Genomic DNA, 19,742 nt, shown 5'->3' with positions numbered 1-19,742 from the left:
GACAAGTTTCTCACAGTTTTTTGTTGTTGTTGTTTGGACAGATTGTCGTCTTTTTCTTATGTTGAGTTTATCTGTTTTGGTGACGCAGTGTTGGAAGTTTGAGTCGTGTGGTTCTGTCGCTGCTGGTTCTATGATATTTTTCAGGCATTACAAAACCATGCAGGCTTAGCGGCTGCATGTCTGTCGAGTAGCGATTTGACTCAAATGTACTTCCTACCCTTTGATGTTAATTTTTGTAAAAGCGTAACATATCTATTTTAATACCATGCATAATTACATACCTGGATGGGATAAAATGTCCAAGAATTTCATATATAATTTTTCATAGAATACACTATCTGTCTTTCGTCTGTCACCAAATCTGTAAAAACTGCCAGGTTTGCAGGATAATTCACAGACACGTTCACTTAGTATTAGTTGCGTCAGGTGTTATTTTGTGAAAAGCTGAATGTGTAAAGTTTCAACTCATAGTTTGAGCTGCAGTATTTAGGACAAATATGCGGCTCAAACACATGAACACGAAACCATGTATACACAGGAAAACACACGCACAAAGGCAGACGTAGAGTGATTCTGTCAAATCAAAGAGACATTTCGTAAGGGCCTCGCAGGCAGAAAACAGCGGCAGTGTTTTATAGTTAACATATAGAATCAGACATGGTTGATGTGTGACAAATAGGACTTTAGTTTAGATCTGTTTACATGAAATGCACAATACCATTGCAGCAGAGCTCTGAGGTGGAAGAATAAAGACAGTTTGGCCTTCCATTTCTGAGAAATACAGAGATGTATTTAAGACAGAATGTAAGTGAAGGCAGTTTGAATGGAAAAAAATGTATTTCCCTTCTCCATTATTTGTTTTTGAGGAATACACTTGTCCAATAATTTGTGTCAAACATTTTTTTTCGTCGATTTCTTGAAGAAAGGCCGAAACCGTATTATTTATGGGCATAAATTACATGCCATAAATTTCCCGCATTCAGTCCTGTATATGTTTGTATGGAGTAGGTTATGTTTACCCTTGCGCATGTTGGCATGAAGATAGGACAGAGATTTGTGATTGCATTTTGATGTCCTGCTACGCCATTCACCATTTTAAAAGCTAGTACATGTTGGGATGAGAGCGGGCGAACGGGCAGGCAACCTTACTCGCAGAGAGCGAAGATCACAGAGAGGCAAGCAAAGAATTTTTCTATCATACAGAGAAATGCAAAGGAAAGAAGCGGGCGGCTATACAAAGGGACAAGCTGGGAGAGACAGACAGGCAGGAAGACAGAGAGAGACAGGCCGAGACAAATAGACAGTGCTTGTCCCTAGTTCGGTAATCTGATGGAGAGATTAGCAAGCAGGCAGCATTTGGGTCGGATTATCGAGTCATTAGAAAAGACTGGTGCTCCAGAGCCTCTCTCATGTGTTAATGTGGCTTTACAGATCCTCCGTGCAGTCTGCGCAGATTGTCCAGATTGTGTCGAGAGTTCATGAAGATAGTTCTTCAATATGTAAATAGGGCCACAAAAACCCAATGCCCGGCCCACGGGTTGATTTGGTTGTAAAAATGTGTACGATTTATATTAAATACTTAAATCTTTATATGTTATGTTGTATTTGTTTAATTATAATTTTTCTTTTACAAAAGAGCAAAGAAATTGCAACATTTTTACTCAATTAAATGTTTTGGGATGAGGAACTTCGGCATTGTAACGCTGCAGAAGGGTTTTTAGCAGAACCACTTAAATGTCCTCTAAATGTCAGTGAAACTAATCAATATAATGAATAAATGTATTCTGATATTATCTTTGTTTTTATTTGTATTATTGCATCATCTGAATCACTTAAACCTAGTGAAGATTTAAGTGATTATTTATTTTCTTCCCTCTAGAATTTTCTATTTAACACCCTTCATCAGAATTTACTTTTATGTCAAACACTTTTTAGCTTTTATATTGAAAGGTTGTTTTTTTACAACAAATTACGCCAGAGTTTTCAGGAATAACACACAAATTCTGGCTTAAGAAAAATGAAGGAGTCTTTGCATCTGCACAATGTTTAACGGTATAGCTAGATAAGCTGCAGCATTTAGCGCTGTAGGTCAGAGCATAGAGGGTATGTGGCCTGTGTGCGCCTGCAAATCATGCAGCTATGATGTTCAGTGATGACGGGGTTTAAACCGGATCAGGAGGGAAGCCACAGAGCTTATGAGTGGTGGGTGTCTGTGCAGGGGAATACATGTATTTACAGTGTAGGTTATGTGGATATGCGGTGTTTACTCTATAAATATCAGTGGAGATACACCCAGCAGTGTGTGTGTGTGTGTGTGTGTTTAGTTGTGTCAGTTGTTGGGGGTTGCTTGGCAGCTCATTGACAGCTGATCAATGCTCACACTCTGTGTCAGATGTGCCGATATAATCCAGTGACCGCAATATCAGTTTCAATTTCACCAGAGTGAGCAATGGAGCTTCCAATGAGTGTGTAATATGTGTATATCCTGTGTGTGTGTGTGTGTGTGTGTGTGTGTGTGTGTGTGTGTGTGTGTGTGTGTGTGTGTGTGTGTCAGCAATAACAAAAACAAATTCAATTCCTCACTGAGCAAGCACTTCTTGAATGATCCTGTAACTTTACTGGCAGGTCCTAAATAAGCGCTCTTTTGCACCAAAACACACACTATCTGATTTGCGTTCCCAAAAACCTTCCCTTTTGCTGCTGCCTCTGCATACACCATGCCCCAGTACCCCACCCCCATCCCTTTTTGTCAAATAAATTGCTATGTGACCTACTTCCCATTTTGCACCATTTCTGTCATGTTCAGATATTATTGTTTAAACATGAGTGATTTGCTTTGGGGCATACAGTTTGAAAGAAAACATGGTGTATATAATATGGGGCATATTGTACTGTAAGTGTAATAAATGAAATGTATTTATTTATTTTTTAAAGAAATTCGGAAGCGTTAACATCAGCATTGACAGTTTTTTTCTCTCCCGAATTAGAATTTGGTGTTGTTGCAGCGTGGCAGCTTCTTTTAATGTGTGGGCAACTCGGGTTTTAAAGGCTTTTGTTTTTAAAATTGCCCTTGTACGATTTGTAATTAAAATACATGGTTCACGTATTTTCTGATTAACACATACAATAATACTCACAGCCCTCATAATAACAGGATGTGTTTGTGATGGTCATAGACTGGGAACATAAGGTAAATCAATTTTGCAGCCTAGTTAAGCAGAAAGCGCAGTGGTAATTCTCAGTAATAAGCATGGCTAATTCATTGGACCACATTGCATTTATAACCCAGTTAGGTCTGCACTAGTGGGCATCCAGCATTCTGTTTGGACTCGAGGTCAATTTTTGAAAAGTTCCCCATGATCTTACGGCACGGCACACCGGATCAAAAATCTCACATGAATGCAGATCATATGGTTGTGTTAGGATTGCTACTTTTATTTAAAATGTCTGTTAATTTATAAACTTTAATTTTTTGTATCTTTTGTTCCCAACAATGTATCTATTGTATTGATTTCAGAATACAATAGATACATTGTATTTGCACATCTTCATGAACAAAGTTACATCTGATCAAACATTTTCTCCAAATGTGTGTGTTTAAAACGTGCATGAATAACTGTTGTATGTGTCTATATTTCTGCACTAACATGCATGTGTGTGTGTGTGTGTGTGTGTGTGAGTGTGTTTGGATGATATCGAGGCTCCCTCTTGCCTTTTTCAAAACCATGCAGTGACGGCACCGGAGACCACACTGACCCTGATTTATTGGGATCAGAATCCACATGACAGCAATTAATTTACATCCATTAACTACATCGCCAGTTCTCTCTTTCTGCTCTCTGTGGACATTGTGCACTCTTGCACAATCCCTTTGAACATTCTTCGTGTTGCCCCTCACTCTCCGCTTTTTTCCCCGTTTCTCAGCATGTTCTGTCGCTTTCTCGCCTTTAATCATTCTCTCCAGCTCTACCAGTCACTCCTGCATTTCTGTCCTCGTTTTGATAGCAGGATTTCATATTCATAATCCATTTAGGAGATTTTTAGCATCCCATCCTACCTCTGTGAATTAAGGTCTGCTACGTAAACGTTAATGTCATCAAGTTCGTATTACGAGTATGAGTGTGTGTTCATGTAGTGTGTGTGTCTCTTGGAGCAACCTTCGACTGGCTGGGAATCCTAAGAGTGAACTCTATAAATAATCCTTCTGTTACTTTAACCTAGTCCTTTTTAATAAGCAAACACACTATCTGTGTAATCAGAACAAATTCAACAGTGCTCAACAAATGGGCTGACTATTGCTCAGAGATTTTACATCAACATTATAAACTCAGCATCTTGTGATCGTTTCCACAGATCCTCCATGCCGTTTTCTCATTAAAGTGCCCAACTCATGCAGGTTCTCATGCTCAAGGGTCTTTCCCTCTGCCCCTTACGATAAGACACTTTATTGCTGGCCTACTTCCCTCGTTGCCTCTCCACCTCTCACTCTCCAATTTACCAGTTTCTGTCTGCCAAGTGCTTTTTACTAGCTTTTCAACTCAAGAAAGGAGAATTTGCTTGAGGGGGAATTTGCCATTTATATCGGAAGACAAAAAAATGAAAAGGGATTTTAGCACTTTGTATCTTCTCCCCTTTTTGTCTTCATTCTCTTCACATCTTTGCTCTCCGCACCATTGTGTAGTCTCTTCGTCCAACTAAGGCCTCCGTGCCTTCACTCTGTCCTCAGGCTGAGAGGAGCTGGAGAGCACAGCGGACCAGAGGGGGGGGGGGGGGGGGGGTGATTGGGACAACTGAAGATTATTTTTCTACTCAGATAAAAATGCACATACACCATTATACCATTGCATGCACACAATTATGACAAGTCCTTATACTGTACACTTTGTATGGATAGTCGTGCATTACAGCATGCTCACATGCACATGTACAAGCAAGCACTTCACTTCTGCATAGTGCATGAGCCTGCCTAATTCAAAATGTATTCTAAAGAAGGAGACAATGCAGAAATCCTTCTCTTCACCAACATAGCTTGGGGACAGGTTCTATCAGTATCTGTTTAAGGATTGGCTGAGGATGTGGTGCGGGAGGAAAAGTTGCAATTGGCAGCAGACAGAAAGACACTGCAATGGGAGCGGGGGTTCACAATAAAGGATTTTAAACCAAAGCCTCTTTGGTAAAGAGGAGGGAGAGAGGGAGGGAGGGGGGGGGAGGAAAGAATGGGGCTGAGGGGGTGGTGGATAGATACAGGATGACACAAGGTCCAGATTAACCCTAATCTCAGGACTGGTGCTTTAGGTGAGGCTGAGGGACTAGTGGAAGTTATCCCATGCCAGGTGGCCATGAGGAGGTTAAAACTGGGAGAGGGTGGGGGGTACTGGGGGGGATGAGGATGGGACAGGGTGTTGCTAGGGAAGGCAGAGAGAGACAGAGGTAGAAAGAGTTGCGAGGAGAATTAAGTTTTTCGATATCTCAGTATAGAAATAAAACCGAAAATCCAAAATGACCGACCAAAAACAGAGACAGGGAAGATGTCTGGGTGGGGGGGGGGGTTGCACAGCTAGCAGAACAGCAGGCACTGTGACGGTGACTGCAGGGTGATTGGGTGGTTGCTGCATGGTGACAGTGGCACATGCCCTGGTGCATGGGATTAGAGGGACAGTCAGTAATCTGCTGTTTAGGCTGTATGTAGGGCAAGAGTGGCTTAGCCCATCCACTCTTAGCAGGGGTGGAGCGCCGGTGCGAGAGGAAGTGGACTGGCGTTATATAGCTGCACTCTGCTCGCTCAAATCACCTTCTGTTTTCTCTGTGTAGCTATCTTCTCCCGCTATATAGACTCCTACAACAGAAAAAGTTCTACGTGCCACTTTGGAATGAGTGAAAACGCAACTAATGTGCGAATGAGAAGTGGTGATGATTGATAGTTTGGAAAAACAACTCGAGAAAAATCCGATATAAAAAACTTTATTTAAATACTTAAATGTTGGGTTGGGGGATGTGAATCAGTAGTATATTTGTCCTAGTACAAAACAAACTTAGAACTTACATTGCTATATTTTATTTAGTTGCTATTCTGCTAGTTTATGATATATACCTCATTGTTATAGGCTCAGGTTTTTATATATCATGGAGTAGTTTCACAGTGTGGCTTTGCCGCTTTTAACTCAGTAAGTTATCTGCATATGTCTTCCTCTTTGACTGCTGCTACTGTTTACTCGACTTCTATATACAATTTGGTCTGAAAGTGAATGCTCTCAATCAAATGCATCGGACATTTGATTAAGTTAGACACAATTGGTAATAAAGAAACCGTGTAATTTCCCCAACAAAGTAGGAAAAGCAGTTTTTTTGTATTGAATGAACAAACATTCAACAGTCTGAAGGGTCCAGTTAATAAAGAATATTTATGTAAAGCAGAGCTTTTTATATTCTTCTATTGAGAAAGAGATATTGAACTGTAATTCTATCCCTAACAATCCCTACAATACTTTATAAAGCCCTTAGTTGTAGGAGTGTTTCAGATTTACAACATAAGCACCCCTTACACTGCAAACATTGTACAATGAACCAAAACCACTGAACAAATTCTAATTATTTGAACCACTGAAATAACAAATCCAAAACACACAAAGTAATATGTTACGTGACTCTCAAGAGGGACAACAAATTGGCAAATCTTTCAAAAGCAGAGGCAAATCCCACCCGAGTGTAGACTCAACGACCATCAAAGGAGAGGAATACAAAATGAAGTGGATAATGAAATGTCCTTTACTGTTGAATTTTCTCAGTTAAAAGAACACACTTTACAATCATCTGTCATGACTAAGAGTATTTGTCAATGAGAGCAATATATAGGTTGTTCCCACAACATGGTATACGCTTCTGTGATTATAAAATGAGACGGACATTGAGGTTAGAGCTTAAAGGATTATTCGTTTAGTCGATCGACAGCATTATAATCTGCAACTATTTTGATAATGGCTTGGTCTAAATGCAAAAATGCGAAAAGAAAAAAGAATCAGTTTCAGCTTCTCTTAATGTGAATATTTGTTGTTGTGGACAGACATTCCCAATGCTTTTTGTCTCATTTCCTTCATGACTTGAATTAAGATAATTGCTATTGATTCTATACTTCTCTTCAGTAACATTGATTGAAATGAAATATAATATGTTACATAGCAAGGTGACCTATCTAACATAGGATGACCTAGACAGAATGTGTCTATAGATCCCTGGAGAAGCATACTAAAAGACACAACAACCATCTTGGAAAGGTACCACCATGCAAACAGCCTTTCTCGTCATTCCAACAAACCCCCCATTTCCTCTCTCCATTTTCCAATAAGCAAAGTAATTTATGTCAAGTGAAGTCAAGCATGGGCCAGCATATGAATCAAAATGTGTCAAGTTGGCTTTTCCAACTCAGGTCTATGAATTGATACGGCTTAGTTTTAAATATGAATCCCCAGAGAGAGCCACGTTGCTTTTAACTGACTTTAGCTTCAACAGAGCAATCAAACCCTTTGTTTTTTCACACCAACCCACAATCCCACCTGCTTCTGCGAGACGATGGAGAGCCCTTTGAATACAACGAGGCGGCATGATTTATTATTCTAATTAGGCGAAGTGAGACTTTAGCAAAGCCACAATTACACTAAATCGCCAAAACAGTTTTCTGGTTGGCTGGCTGCTGTTTTGTTCAGATGTTAATCAGAGGCAGCTATTGAGTCAGGGTGCAAACTGCTTGTGTGAGTCACACTATTGCTTGGTAATATCTTCCACAAACAAACAAACACTAGAGTCATGTATTGAATTACAAATAAGCATTTAGGTTTATTGAATAAAATTTCATTTAGCTGTCTTTAAAACCAACATAGACATAGAGCTTTGCAACCACCTATCCTTCACACAAAGGGCTTAACATGCCACGATGCATGGTTAAAAGCTACTGCAGTGTTTAATTCCAGGTCATTTATAATCTCTTTGATTCTCACTCACATCTGCACATCTCTTGCTCTCACTCACTGACAATCAAACAGCTGCAAGCTGGCATCCTCACTAGATCCTCCCGTACAACACACAAACCACACACACAAACATGCAATCAACCCGCCACATGCACACACATACAAGCGCCCATTAGTGATCCTGCAGACAATGGTGCATACAGGTTCATATACCCACATGCCTATGTGCGCAGAAGCACCCAGGCGAAAACACTTATGCATGCAAGTACACACACACACACACACACACACACACACACACACACACACACACACACACACACACACACACACACACACACACACACACACACACACACACACACACACACACACACACACACAAACACACACACACACACTCACACACACACACACACACACACACACCTTTCTACTCAACTGCTACCACATTCATGGAAAAACCTGGTTTTATTCAGTACAGATTTTCTTCTGAATTAAAAGTCTGCCATCGTAACATCCGGCAGACTCTGGAAAAATACTGAATTAATTGATCATTTGCTAAAGGAACGTATACATACATTCACAGTCGCACGCAGGGAAGAAATTAACACACACCGTATGTACGTGTGTTTCAAATCAATCCTTCGCTGCTCACTACCTTCTTGTCCCCTCCTCCCCTTTCCTCTTCCTACATCCCCACACACCCTAAAACGCCCCAATCATCCTGCATCAACAGGCATGTGAACCCAGTGTTCAGTTCATCTCTTCCTCTTCCTCTCTCTCTTTCTCCCTCACACTCTTCCTCTCCCTCTGCTTGCTCTATTTTCATCTGTGAGCTTCCACTCTCCTAGCTTTCGGGTAATTACCTGGCATTTGCATTGCAAAGTCCCCTGTGCCGCCCTCAGCTCCTCTGCAGGTGATTGAGCTTCATTTCCCCGGCAGATAAGAGCCAGAGAAAGGAGGAAGAGAGAGGAAGAGAGGGGGAAAGGAAGTATTGCAGCAGGGTATGATGTTATTCTGGCTTGCAGGATATAGGAACAATGCCCTGGATTCTTTGTTACTGTTAAATTGGCTGGTTCAGAGCATGCACACGAAGTTCTCACATGTAAATAATCGTCCTCAATACTATCACATTACTGCTCTGGCTCAATCTATAACAGAATGTAAAGCACACCCATTCTTTTGATGACTGAGACACATCCAGTATTCAGTGATGTTGTCCATATGATTGATACAAGTTGTTTAAAGACTTTTGACTGCATATTGCAACTTTCTGCATGTTTGAACTACAGCAAAAATGACAAAGCATGTTGTGTTGGGATTTTTTACCTCAATGTGTTTGGTGTACGCTATTTTAATATACAATCGACTGGCTGGGTTGCTTAAAGGCATATATATTACACATTTAAATGTATTACTTTTCCATTGGTCTACTAAGCACTGACTGACTGATAATCTCTTGTATAGAGCAAGAAAATATAGTCTCCAAACATAAAACATCTCACGTTTAGACAGTTTCACCCCACATGACCACATGGCTGCATATCATGGCACAATATTATTTTAGGTTGCAAAAAAATAAAAAATAAAAGAATCTTAGTAATGTGGAGGTTTTGTATTGTAGCCTACATCGAATGGAAGCCTTTAAATGCCTATAAATGCAATGTAATGTAATGTAACATCGTCACCAGAATGTTTTAGGATGTGCTTAATGACAATTTAATTCAATCATATAATTCAATCTTTCTATTGGAGTCACAGTGAGACCAACATGGTCTGTTTTTTCTGATGTGTCTCATTTGCCATCACGGATGCACTTGCCAGCACCAGTAGCAGGTTGACAGTGAAACCTGTTATTGTAGTTACAACTCTTTTTATTGATATATGTCATTTATTTAGTCTCTCTTTGAAACTCTCAAACCAGAAAGTGTTGAATTTATTTTTGTTTGATGATATATATTTTGTTGCTGTTCAGTTTAAATGTAGTGTTTTAAAATGATCAGTGATGTATCTTGTTTGACTGGAGTTTGGCGATCTGAGGAAGAACATATTAATTTTAGTTGTCATGTTTCCATTGGCGTTCAGAACAGTAGCTGATAAAAACCAGTGACTTCTGTAGTCATTTGTTGTGGAAATGGATGTCTATTGTAATCTTTCCAACTAAAGGCACTGTGTGAGTGTGGGTGTTAGTGGGTTTGTTTTTTTTGAGTGGGAAAGGGGCTCTAGTTTCACTTAGACTGTACATGCTATAGCCTATGCACTTTACACGTTTGTGTAACACATGCAGGCCTGCAGGACTCAAGCCACTTTGCAAGCTATTAGTGGACTCTTGAAGCTGTTATTCTTCAGGATAAACCCCACACACGCATTCCCTGATGTAAAATAAACCACAAAGGGATACCCAGCATCCATACATCCATACTCCAAACTGACTTTACCAGAAGCACCTCCCACCAAATGAGAGCTGATAATTGACGCGAGCTCATTTGCATGCGGAACGGTGTGGATATTTATTTAAATTTAATTTCGTTCCCGCACACGGTGCACTGTGGGCTTTTGTGCCAAAGTCATATTAACCCCTTGATTAGTTAATATGCAGTGCACGACGTTGCCCACGCACGATGAATATTCATATCGGTGCGTTTTTTCTCCGCCGTCTCCCCTCCCCCTGTCTATCCCCTCCCCGCCGTAAAACGCATCTACCTGATATGGCGTTATCCCGGAAGAGACTGACATTTTCTCAGTTCTTCTCACAAACACAAACCGCTTGGTTTCTTTTGCTTTCTGTGTCGCTCGCTGCCACTGACTCAATGGCAGATAAGACTCAGCTGCCGAGCAGAGACCGCTGTCTGAAAGGAAGAGAGGAGAAAATGGTCGTAGCAGGTAAATAACACTCGGTGACAACAAGCTGTAACAACATGATGGAGGTGATCCCCAAGCTGAGGCATAATAAATAGTCCACGTGCTTAAAATATGCGTGTCATACGCTACGCAGGGGGATGAGCTCAATAAAGTTCACGTGGTAAAGATAACAGAAAAAATAAATGTTTTTGAATAAACTAAAAGTTTGCGGATATGCAGACATAAAGCCAATGTGTACACCCACATACTCCTGTTTGTATGACAGGATATAATGTTCAGCCGGCTTTCTCTGTACTGTACTGTACTGTATGTATGTATGTATGTATGTATGTATGTATGTATGTATGTATGTATGTATGTATGTATGTATGTAAGTAACAAACAAACAAACAAACAAGTATGTATGTATGTATGTATGTATGTATGTATGTATGTATGTATGCATACATGCATGTGTGTAGTGCTTTATTCTATTTTGAATATCGATTCAATGTTTGCATTGAATGAAGGAGATTTTTGAAGAAACTAAAAGTATGCTGATATGCAGACATAAAGCCAACAGTAGTCTGCACCCACATACTCCTGTTACACATAACAGGACATAATGTTCATCCGGCTTTCTCTGTACTGTACTGTACTGTACTGTATGCACGCATACATGCATGTGTGTAGTGCTTTATTCTATTTTAAATATCGATTCAATGTTTGCATTGAATGAAGGAGACAATTGACATTTTCTTGTGCAACCCCTGCAGGAAAAAACAAATTCCTTGAACATTGATTGCAGCTAATGTAGATACCCAAGCACACCTTCATCCATACATGATTGCCAGTTGGTTATGGATAATTTCGGATATACTTGCCATTCGATGTCTGAGATCTGGACTTTGGGCAGTAAATTGTACTTTGTTGTTTAATTTCTCGTGAGTTTTGCTCAACGCTCTTCTTCTAAGTTGTGGATTGCCTACCCTCGCCTTAATGCTTAGACGCTGAGTTTTGAGGGATGGCCTTGTCTAGGCAGGGACAAGGTGGTGTATGTTGCAGCTTCCACTTCTTTTAAAATATTTTTTTAAAGTTGATGTTATTCAGAATTTGAATGAGAAGTGCATATACTGTTGTGATTTCTGGCACAATACTCCCTAACAAACAGTGATTTTCTCCCTTTGAGTTATGGTGATGGACAATTAAACTAGCATGCTTTTTAGCCTGTTTGGTATTTGGATAAGGACAACTTTGAGTTAACAACTAAATGTATTTTGCATCATATGAATGGTGGTATTTTGCTGCAAATATGTGCTGATTTAAATCAAGATAATTACACATCTTTATGAATCAAGTTCCCAGCACTGTCAGAGACACACTGGTGCTCACAGGAAATATGATATTACTATGTCGATGTTGTCTAAAGTGAAGATTTTATTTATATTTAGTTGGTTTCAGGGCTGTGAACATTTACGCCCTCTTTTGTGTCCTATTTATACTGTTATCTATCCTTGCAATGCAGAACCAAGTAAGGTGTGCTTTTATCCCTTAATTCAGGTTTTCATAGTCATATTTTGGGACTGTAGGGCTCGTAGGAGTAAGCGAAAAAAAAAAACGAAACATGGTGCGATTACAGCCTACCTTTAGTCTTTACATACTCAAATTGAGGCCTTCGCAAAGTGCATCGTGGGAGCTGTGTGTGAGGGCATAGGAGGAAGTGGTGCCGCAGTGTCCAGGGGCCCATCTGGGCATTATGCGCATGAAGGCTCCGCCCCGTCGTAAGTTCCTGCTCCGTCTGTCGAAGCAGCTCGGAGACACCGCATGGCAGAAATCTGTTCCTCCCCTTTCACCGTGGGGGGCAGCTTAGGTGGGGACAGGGTTGTTCTTGTGTGTGTGTTAGAGTAAGCATGAGTAATTTGGGGATTGCAAGGACTGTCACCACATATGCCCTGTGCTGTCCCAGCCTTGTGTGTGAGTGTACACATTTGTCCTCTCTACAATGAAGATCACTTATTTAGAAAGTTTCTTCCACCCCTCCAGCCTTTTAAAAGAAGCTCCTTGTTCCATGTTTAGACGTCCCGGTGTCCTGCCGTCCCTCCTTCGCTCCACTCAGTATAATGTACTCTGTGACCTTGGCGAGAATGATCCAGTGGCAGATTGCTACATGGTAGGGGCACAGTAGCTATTATTTTGACTCAGTGCAGGATAGACTGCCAATATTTCTTCCAAACAGGATGGGGGAGGTCAGCTGACCAAAATCAATCTCTTTTACATGCTTCACTATAACTCTTCAAAGCAGGTTCATGGCGAAGATATATTTCTGGCATTATTGCTCTGTTGTTTTCCCATCTCTGCTGTCTCCAGATGCCCTTGCTTTTTTGACTTCATAGGGGAAGGAAACATATGATAGAAATGTGGAAAGCATTCAAGTTAAATATATAAATGGTAAATAACTAAATTAGACATATTTGCTCATGTACAGAACGTCCTTGCCCCACATGAAACGCATCCACGTGGGTCAGTTAGGTGCATTTTAGTCTTTATAAAGTGTATCCTGCATCTTGCCCAATGCATGTTGGGATTGACTCAAAGAGCGTAGAATGTAATTACATTTTTATGATTTTCCTTTACCAAGTATTTAAAAACTAGCCTCATTTATGCTGACCGATTGGCCATCATTGGTCATCTCCAGTTGTCCTTGTCAGACTGGTGTTTGAGTAAAAAAAAAAAGTAAAGCCCCAACAGGATGTGCCTCCATCTTGCTGGAAGGGGATAATGGAGCCAGTGCTATAGTAGATACTCTTCTCCATAGCAACTGTTTCTGTTGCTAGGTTACAGTATGTATGGAATGCATGGATGACGGCTTCAAAGTTGTACTCTTCAGAGTCTAGACAGATTCCCGACATGATCAGAGGAAGGTTTCAATGTTTGAGTGTCTCATTACCAAGTTGTGTGGATTCCTTTGAGGCCACAGTGGCATCTTTTCTTTGACTTACCTCGTACTGATATTGAAAATCGACCACTTCCCACCAGCCTTTCCTCCCCTCCCCTTCCCTTCCTTTGCCCCACTCTTTCTCGCCCCTACCCATCCTCCCATTCAGCAGAGGGTAGTTGGCACCAGTATAAAGCTTCAGCCTCCTCCGACGACTCGTGCCTGACTCTCTGCCAACCTGTGTGAAGCTAGAAAGCGGAATAGCGAGAGGGAGGGAAGCGGAAGAGAGTGAGAGGGAAAAGGAGAGAATGGATTTTTGGAAGGAAATAAACAGAGCAGCCTGGAGATCGACCTTTCCGTCACCAGTTGTGGCATCCAGGGATAGCACCTCTCCCGTGTCTCTGTATGAGGGGGCAGCAGCGCTTGGACTTCAGTTTTACGGGTGAGAAACACAGGACCATGGGTATAATCAAAGGGTAACAAAGACCACATATCATCCGAAACAAGTCAAACTATTCTAGTTATTACAAGCTATTAAGCAACAGATAGATTGTTGTGCCCTTGACAGCGGCAGGGTCCGATGTTTTGGTTCTGGTCCAGCCACCTACAACCGCCATGCTAAAAAAACAAAAGGTGGCCAACGTACTCCGCTTCAGTCCCGCTGTACTTTAAAGCCTGCATGTGCTTTCCCGATATCCTTGAAAAACAAAGGTTCACAAAAGAAATTACGCCCATTTCTCATCCAAGTATGAAGGAAAAATCCTTCATGAATCCTTTCCCCATATTCAGCCTGTTTTTCTTCTTTTGTAAACTCAGTCAGTCACCCTCCCTGCTTGTTTTTGGTCGTCCTCAGTTCTTTCTTTTGCTGGCGTGGTGAGGCAGTGTAGTGAGGGTATTCAGCCAGTTCTTTCTCTGTGTTAGTTGGGGTAATTCTGGCAGAATGGGGTGTGGGCGCTGGGCTGGCAGGGGGGAATGCGGGGCTAGGCACAGTGAAAGGAGCCAGCCTGGCACCAACTGGACCTCTGCCAGCTGCTCCATGGGAGAAATACCCTCAGCAGAGGTTTGTGTGCGAATGACTGCGTGCTTGTGTGCAGAAGGGTGGGCACGTGTTTGTGAGAAGGGATGATGGGAAGGTGGTGTAAGGAAGAGAGTGTGAAGCAAAGATGGAAAGCAGCTGAGAGAGACGTGGACGTGGGGGGGGGGTCTTGGGTCGGAGTTGTCTTCTCTGGACAGTGCTTAGTCGGCGTGTTCTTGGCTGTCTTCATTTTTACCTCCCTTTTTTTTGTTTGTTTATTTGTTTGCTTGTTTGTGTTCTCTCTTGGATGAAGTGCTAGGGCTTTTGTTTAAAGCGCCCAAAGGCATGGTGGTCCGTAAGCCAAAATAATCCTTCACTGCCTCTCTGCTACCCTCATCTGTTGCTTCTCACTGGCTATTTACTCCTTTTATTGTTTTGGCAGGCTGATCTCTCCTCCTCCCACTCCTCCTCCTCCTCTATCGCACACTTGTCTCTCTCTCACTCTCACATTTTCTCCCTCTGTCATTTGGCAATTTCAGTACTTTTTATCTCTGTGGCCAGAAAATGCAGGACAAGAGGGTGAGAGTGAGCAGAGGATGGAGACTAAACGCATTCACAGAAGAAGGATGAAGATTTCTTGTGTCAGCCTACCACCTTAAGTCACCCCTGTGGACTGAGACTATTAAGCCGGTACAGTCACTGACACAGATGCATTTTGATTGCAGCCGACTGTGCCAGTGACATGACCTCGTAGTGCCAAACAACCTGCTGCTAAAAGATAGAACTGTTGCACAACAGGAGGGCAGGAAAGGACTGCCTGAAGGCATCCCAGGCCTCTGTGACATTTCAGGAGTCCTTTATGCTCCTCCAATCTGTCACTGCACAGAACAACTTTGTCTCACATCAAGAAGTGTTCTTTAGGTGGCCCACCAGGATAATTGATCAGCTTGAGTGCTGTGATGCTTCTTTTGCTCCCTGTATTCTTCAAAACACTTGTTAATCTCTAAAGTACAGACATGGCCCTGTTTCTTCGGTATGCTTGAATACTATCTGTCCTTACAGTAATCACTCACTAGGAAGTCATCTGCAGGTAACTGGTCTTTGGCCTGTTGTCACATGCGGGAATCATCCCAGGCCTATCTAGGAAATGAACTAGTATGTCTATATCAGATTAGAGATTGTTTCTATTCAGGTCAATGTCACACATCACATCTCTTAGCAGCCAGGGAGCAATCACACATTGAACTAAGAGCGAGCGTCCATTATGGGTTTGGCCTAAGCTCTTAGTGTGTCCTGTGGCCTGTTTATCTGTAGACTAATATTAGTGGTTGCAGCACAAACCAGCCTTGCTTAGTGGAGATTTGCACGCTAAATCACCTCAGTCTTCTTAAACCCTAATCCTCCTCATACATCTGTGAGTTACACACACACACACACACACACACAGGCATGCACACTTCCTTTTTAGCACTCTAATTCCATGCAGTGCAGTTGGCAGTAGAGTGCCACCCCCCTGCCACCTCTCAGCACTCCAGTTTGTTTTACTTATCGGATATTTTTAACAAAGTGAAGGGTCTAATTTGCACGGCCCTCCCCTGCTCCGGAGGTTATGCAGGTGCGCGTCCCTATAATGTCGTCATTGGTTCGCTTTATGGACACCCAACAGTGGCAAGACTAGCACTTAAAACACTCACATTAAAAGGCATATACTAGTAGAATAGGAAAGATATCAGGAATAACTGTGTGATCCTGTTTATTTGTGGGAATGGACGAGACGACAGCAGGGATGGAATGGCTGTCAAAGCCGTGTAATCTCTTAAATGTCTTCCAGTACAGAATCCTTTGGCTCTGATCCGCTGGTCTGGGTCATCCTGTAAAGAAGTGTTGACCTCTGAGGGCTAGTAAAGGCCGCTAATGGGCCCCTTTTACACTCACACACACACTGTGATTTGTGCTATTGAATAGCAGTGTTATGATTTTGTTTCCACATTTGTACACTGTTTTGCTTTGCAGACAAGCATGCTGTCAATGGGAATCCCACTGTGGAGCCTTTTCCAGAAGGCATGGAGACCATCATGTTTGGTGAGATGCTACAATTGCACATTTGTATAACCCGTTACGGAATCCTTTGTTACCAGTTTGTGGTTACTGACACCATTTGCTAAAATGAATGGATGCTTTGCTATCACAGAAGCACTAAGCTGTGGTTGTTTGTGTGTTTGCTTGCTGTCTGTATGTCCAGGTTTGGGCTGTTTCTGGGGAGCTGAGAGACTTTTTTGGCAGCTTCCTGGAGTCTTCTCCACACAGGTTGGCTACGCCGGCGGCTTTACACCCAACCCAAATTACCAAGAAGTTTGCTCAGGTAATACACTCTTCATCTCATGTGTATTTGCACATTTTCACATATTCATGCCCTCCACTTTTTGATATTTGTTGCTTGATCTAGCTTCCTCCCCTTTAAGGAGGTGAAGTTGCTTGGTTGGATATTTCGCTGTGAATTCCGGGTCCAAGTAACCAAAAAATGCAAAGGGAAAAGATACAGAGTCATAAAGGGTTTTTTAAAGTACGGCAGTCTCATCCTCTCGCCGCCTTCCCTTCATCTGCAGTCAACTACTCAGAATGCACTGCTCCAGATGGGCTGCACCGCCCGTCCCCACCCCCCCATGACCTACTTGTAAGGATTGGGCTCTGTACTGTGATGTACTGCGGCGTTTTTTTTTTTTGCCAACAGAGGTTACTTTTATATGAAGCGCCATTAATGGGCTTCTTAACCCGTAACTGTGATTTGGCGAACATGATGTCGGAGATACAAGCTTGATTACTGTGTATTTGCTATCTAAGCCGTTCAAATTAGTTTCTTTTTCGTTATCCTCATTTTGAGTTCAAATGGATTCATGTAGGGCGTTGATATTTAATTCATATGAAGATGTCTAGCTCTGTGTCTTTCTCTGCGCCTCTCTTGTGTTTTAGGAGTCGTGAGCACGTTAGTTTGGGGCTCCTCCGTTTCAGAGGCTGCATCATTACAGGCAGGCATAGAGTCTAGGTGCAGGCGCAGCATGGGGGACATGGAGAGGAGGGAAAATGCGCTTTGGGCTTGGCTGGCAGACTTCCTGAGCAGAGCCCTTAAAGGGATTGCATGTTTCCTATCTGTCTGCCTACCAGTCTCTCTTTCTGTCAGCCTTCCAACAACACGATGGTCAGCTAGCTATGGAGGGGGAAAGAAAAAGAGAGACTGCAGCAAGTGAGGAAACGGGTAAAAATAAACTTTTGCGGGGGAAATAAAATTTGAGGAAAAAGTATGAGAGAGAATGGTTGCCTGTCCATCGGCTGAGAGAGTGCAGGCGTCGCTCCAGTGGCCATGACGGAGCAGAACACTGCGACGGCATGAGACCGAGGAGCTGTCAACACAGCCAGGGCAGGACAGACAGCTGGACGGACAGACAGTCGGACAGAAAGAAAGGGCTGATGGAACTGTCAGCAGAGCCAGGGAGGGATGGACGGACAGGCAGATAGATACTGTAGGTGTATGGTCTGACAGACAGAAGTGGGAGAGGTTGAGGTGCAGTCAAATTTGTCTTGGAAGGAAAGACAGCTGAGAGATGGATAGGAGATGTCATTACCAATCAGCATATTTTATCTTGACTAACAGTGCACTCCATTTTGCAATGTTTGAAGTACAGAATCTAGAGTTGATGCTGTAACCTTTTGTGGTTTAGCTCTACAGTGTTGCAGGTGGTTAAATCCAACACTCGTCAAACCCAATTGACACAAGAGGTTATTAGGTTTTCAGCCACTTCTAAAACAGCCTTTTTTATCGCTCCAAAAACAACTCCTTTATGTATTTTCTCCTCTGCCACAGTTTAGGCAACTAAAACTGTTGGTACAGTTGCGGTCATGAAACCAATGTTGCCTGTTTGTGCGGTACTAAGCGTTGACTGCTGTCTTCTTTGTTAATGTAACCCCTTTTGTTGACCAAACAGACAACATAAAAAGACCCTAACTACACAACCACAAAAGGAGGCTTACAAGAAGGCTTGTGGCGCAGTGGATAGAGCGTTGGTGTTTGGATCAGGGGAGCACAGGTTCAAACCCCACTGCAGTCAGCATGTCGTTGTGTCCCTGGGGAAGACACTTCACCCCAAATTGTTCCTGTGGGGATTGCCCACAGTATTGAGTATGTAAGTTGCTTTGGATAAAAGCGTCTAACATGTAACATGTAATAAGTAAAACATAGAACATTTTAAATGTTAGAACAAGCGCCTAAGCCTGCTCTTTTTATGTTTGGACTTTCTCTTCATGAAGTCAAGTTTTGCCAATGTAACCAACAGAACAATTAAACAAAAAAGGGCAACACAATGTCATGATCATTTGGGAGACCAGCTTCCCCCAGAAAGCTATTCACTCTGCTGAAGTGTCCTTCAACCAAAACATTGAATCTCTAGCAGCTTTAGTGGCTTCACATTTTAGACTTTCACCCCCTTTTAGATGGGACACACGAGAAAATGCATTGCATATTCACATTATGTCTTGACATCTAGTTTTAACTGCATTACTGCCTCATACTGCGAACCCACAACCAAACTTGGTTCTCGTTCTAACCAGAGCAAAATGTGTGCATATGATAGGCTGAGGGTTGTGTATTGTATACTGTCCTTGCCAACCTTGGTAAACAATTGGTCGAAAACTCACCTGGGCTTCGCTCTAAAGCTGGCACATGTGCTTCCTCTTGCTTCTCCCTCCCTACAGCTGATGTCCACCCTGCAGCCTCCTCTTTTTGTTTAACACATTCAACACATTCAAAGCACATGTTTCACACAGCCATGCATTGCTTTCAAGCCTAATATTGCTAACTTCCACTCCCTGTTGTTCATTTGTTTTAACCTGAGTTTTAATAAATTCATTTATTTTCCTCCAAACCAAAAATGGACTTCCGTGTCATCACATTCTTTGAGCCAGTTCGTGAGATCATGTACACACGAGAAAA

At 42.1% G+C, this 19,742-nt stretch overlaps 1 protein-coding gene across 4 annotated transcripts in view; it reads left to right on the top strand.

The window, feature by feature from the left end:
* msrab (methionine sulfoxide reductase Ab) overlaps positions 1-19,742 on the top strand; it is a 48,007-nt gene that overhangs the window by 6,939 nt on the left and 21,326 nt on the right. Inside the window, exons 1-3 of one of the 4 annotated variants that reach the window (XM_079693841.1) lie at positions 10,466-10,850; positions 16,772-16,840; positions 17,001-17,120. In XM_079693841.1, the coding sequence (XP_079549967.1) occupies positions 10,589-10,850; positions 16,772-16,840; positions 17,001-17,120 (451 nt within the window). In that variant the 5' untranslated portion in view covers positions 10,466-10,588. Of the gene's footprint in view, positions 1-10,465; positions 10,851-13,950; positions 14,186-16,771; positions 16,841-17,000; positions 17,121-19,742 lie in introns of those variants that run through there. The other 3 variants (XM_079693839.1, XM_079693842.1, XM_079693840.1) reach the window with 3 other exon arrangements.

This window comes from Notothenia rossii, assembly GCF_949606895.1.
Source record: "Notothenia rossii genome assembly, chromosome: 7".
Classification (NCBI taxonomy): Eukaryota; Metazoa; Chordata; class Actinopteri; order Perciformes; family Nototheniidae; genus Notothenia; species Notothenia rossii.
The sequence above is the reverse complement of the archived record's forward strand: the minus strand, read 5'-3'. Positions and strand labels throughout refer to the sequence as shown.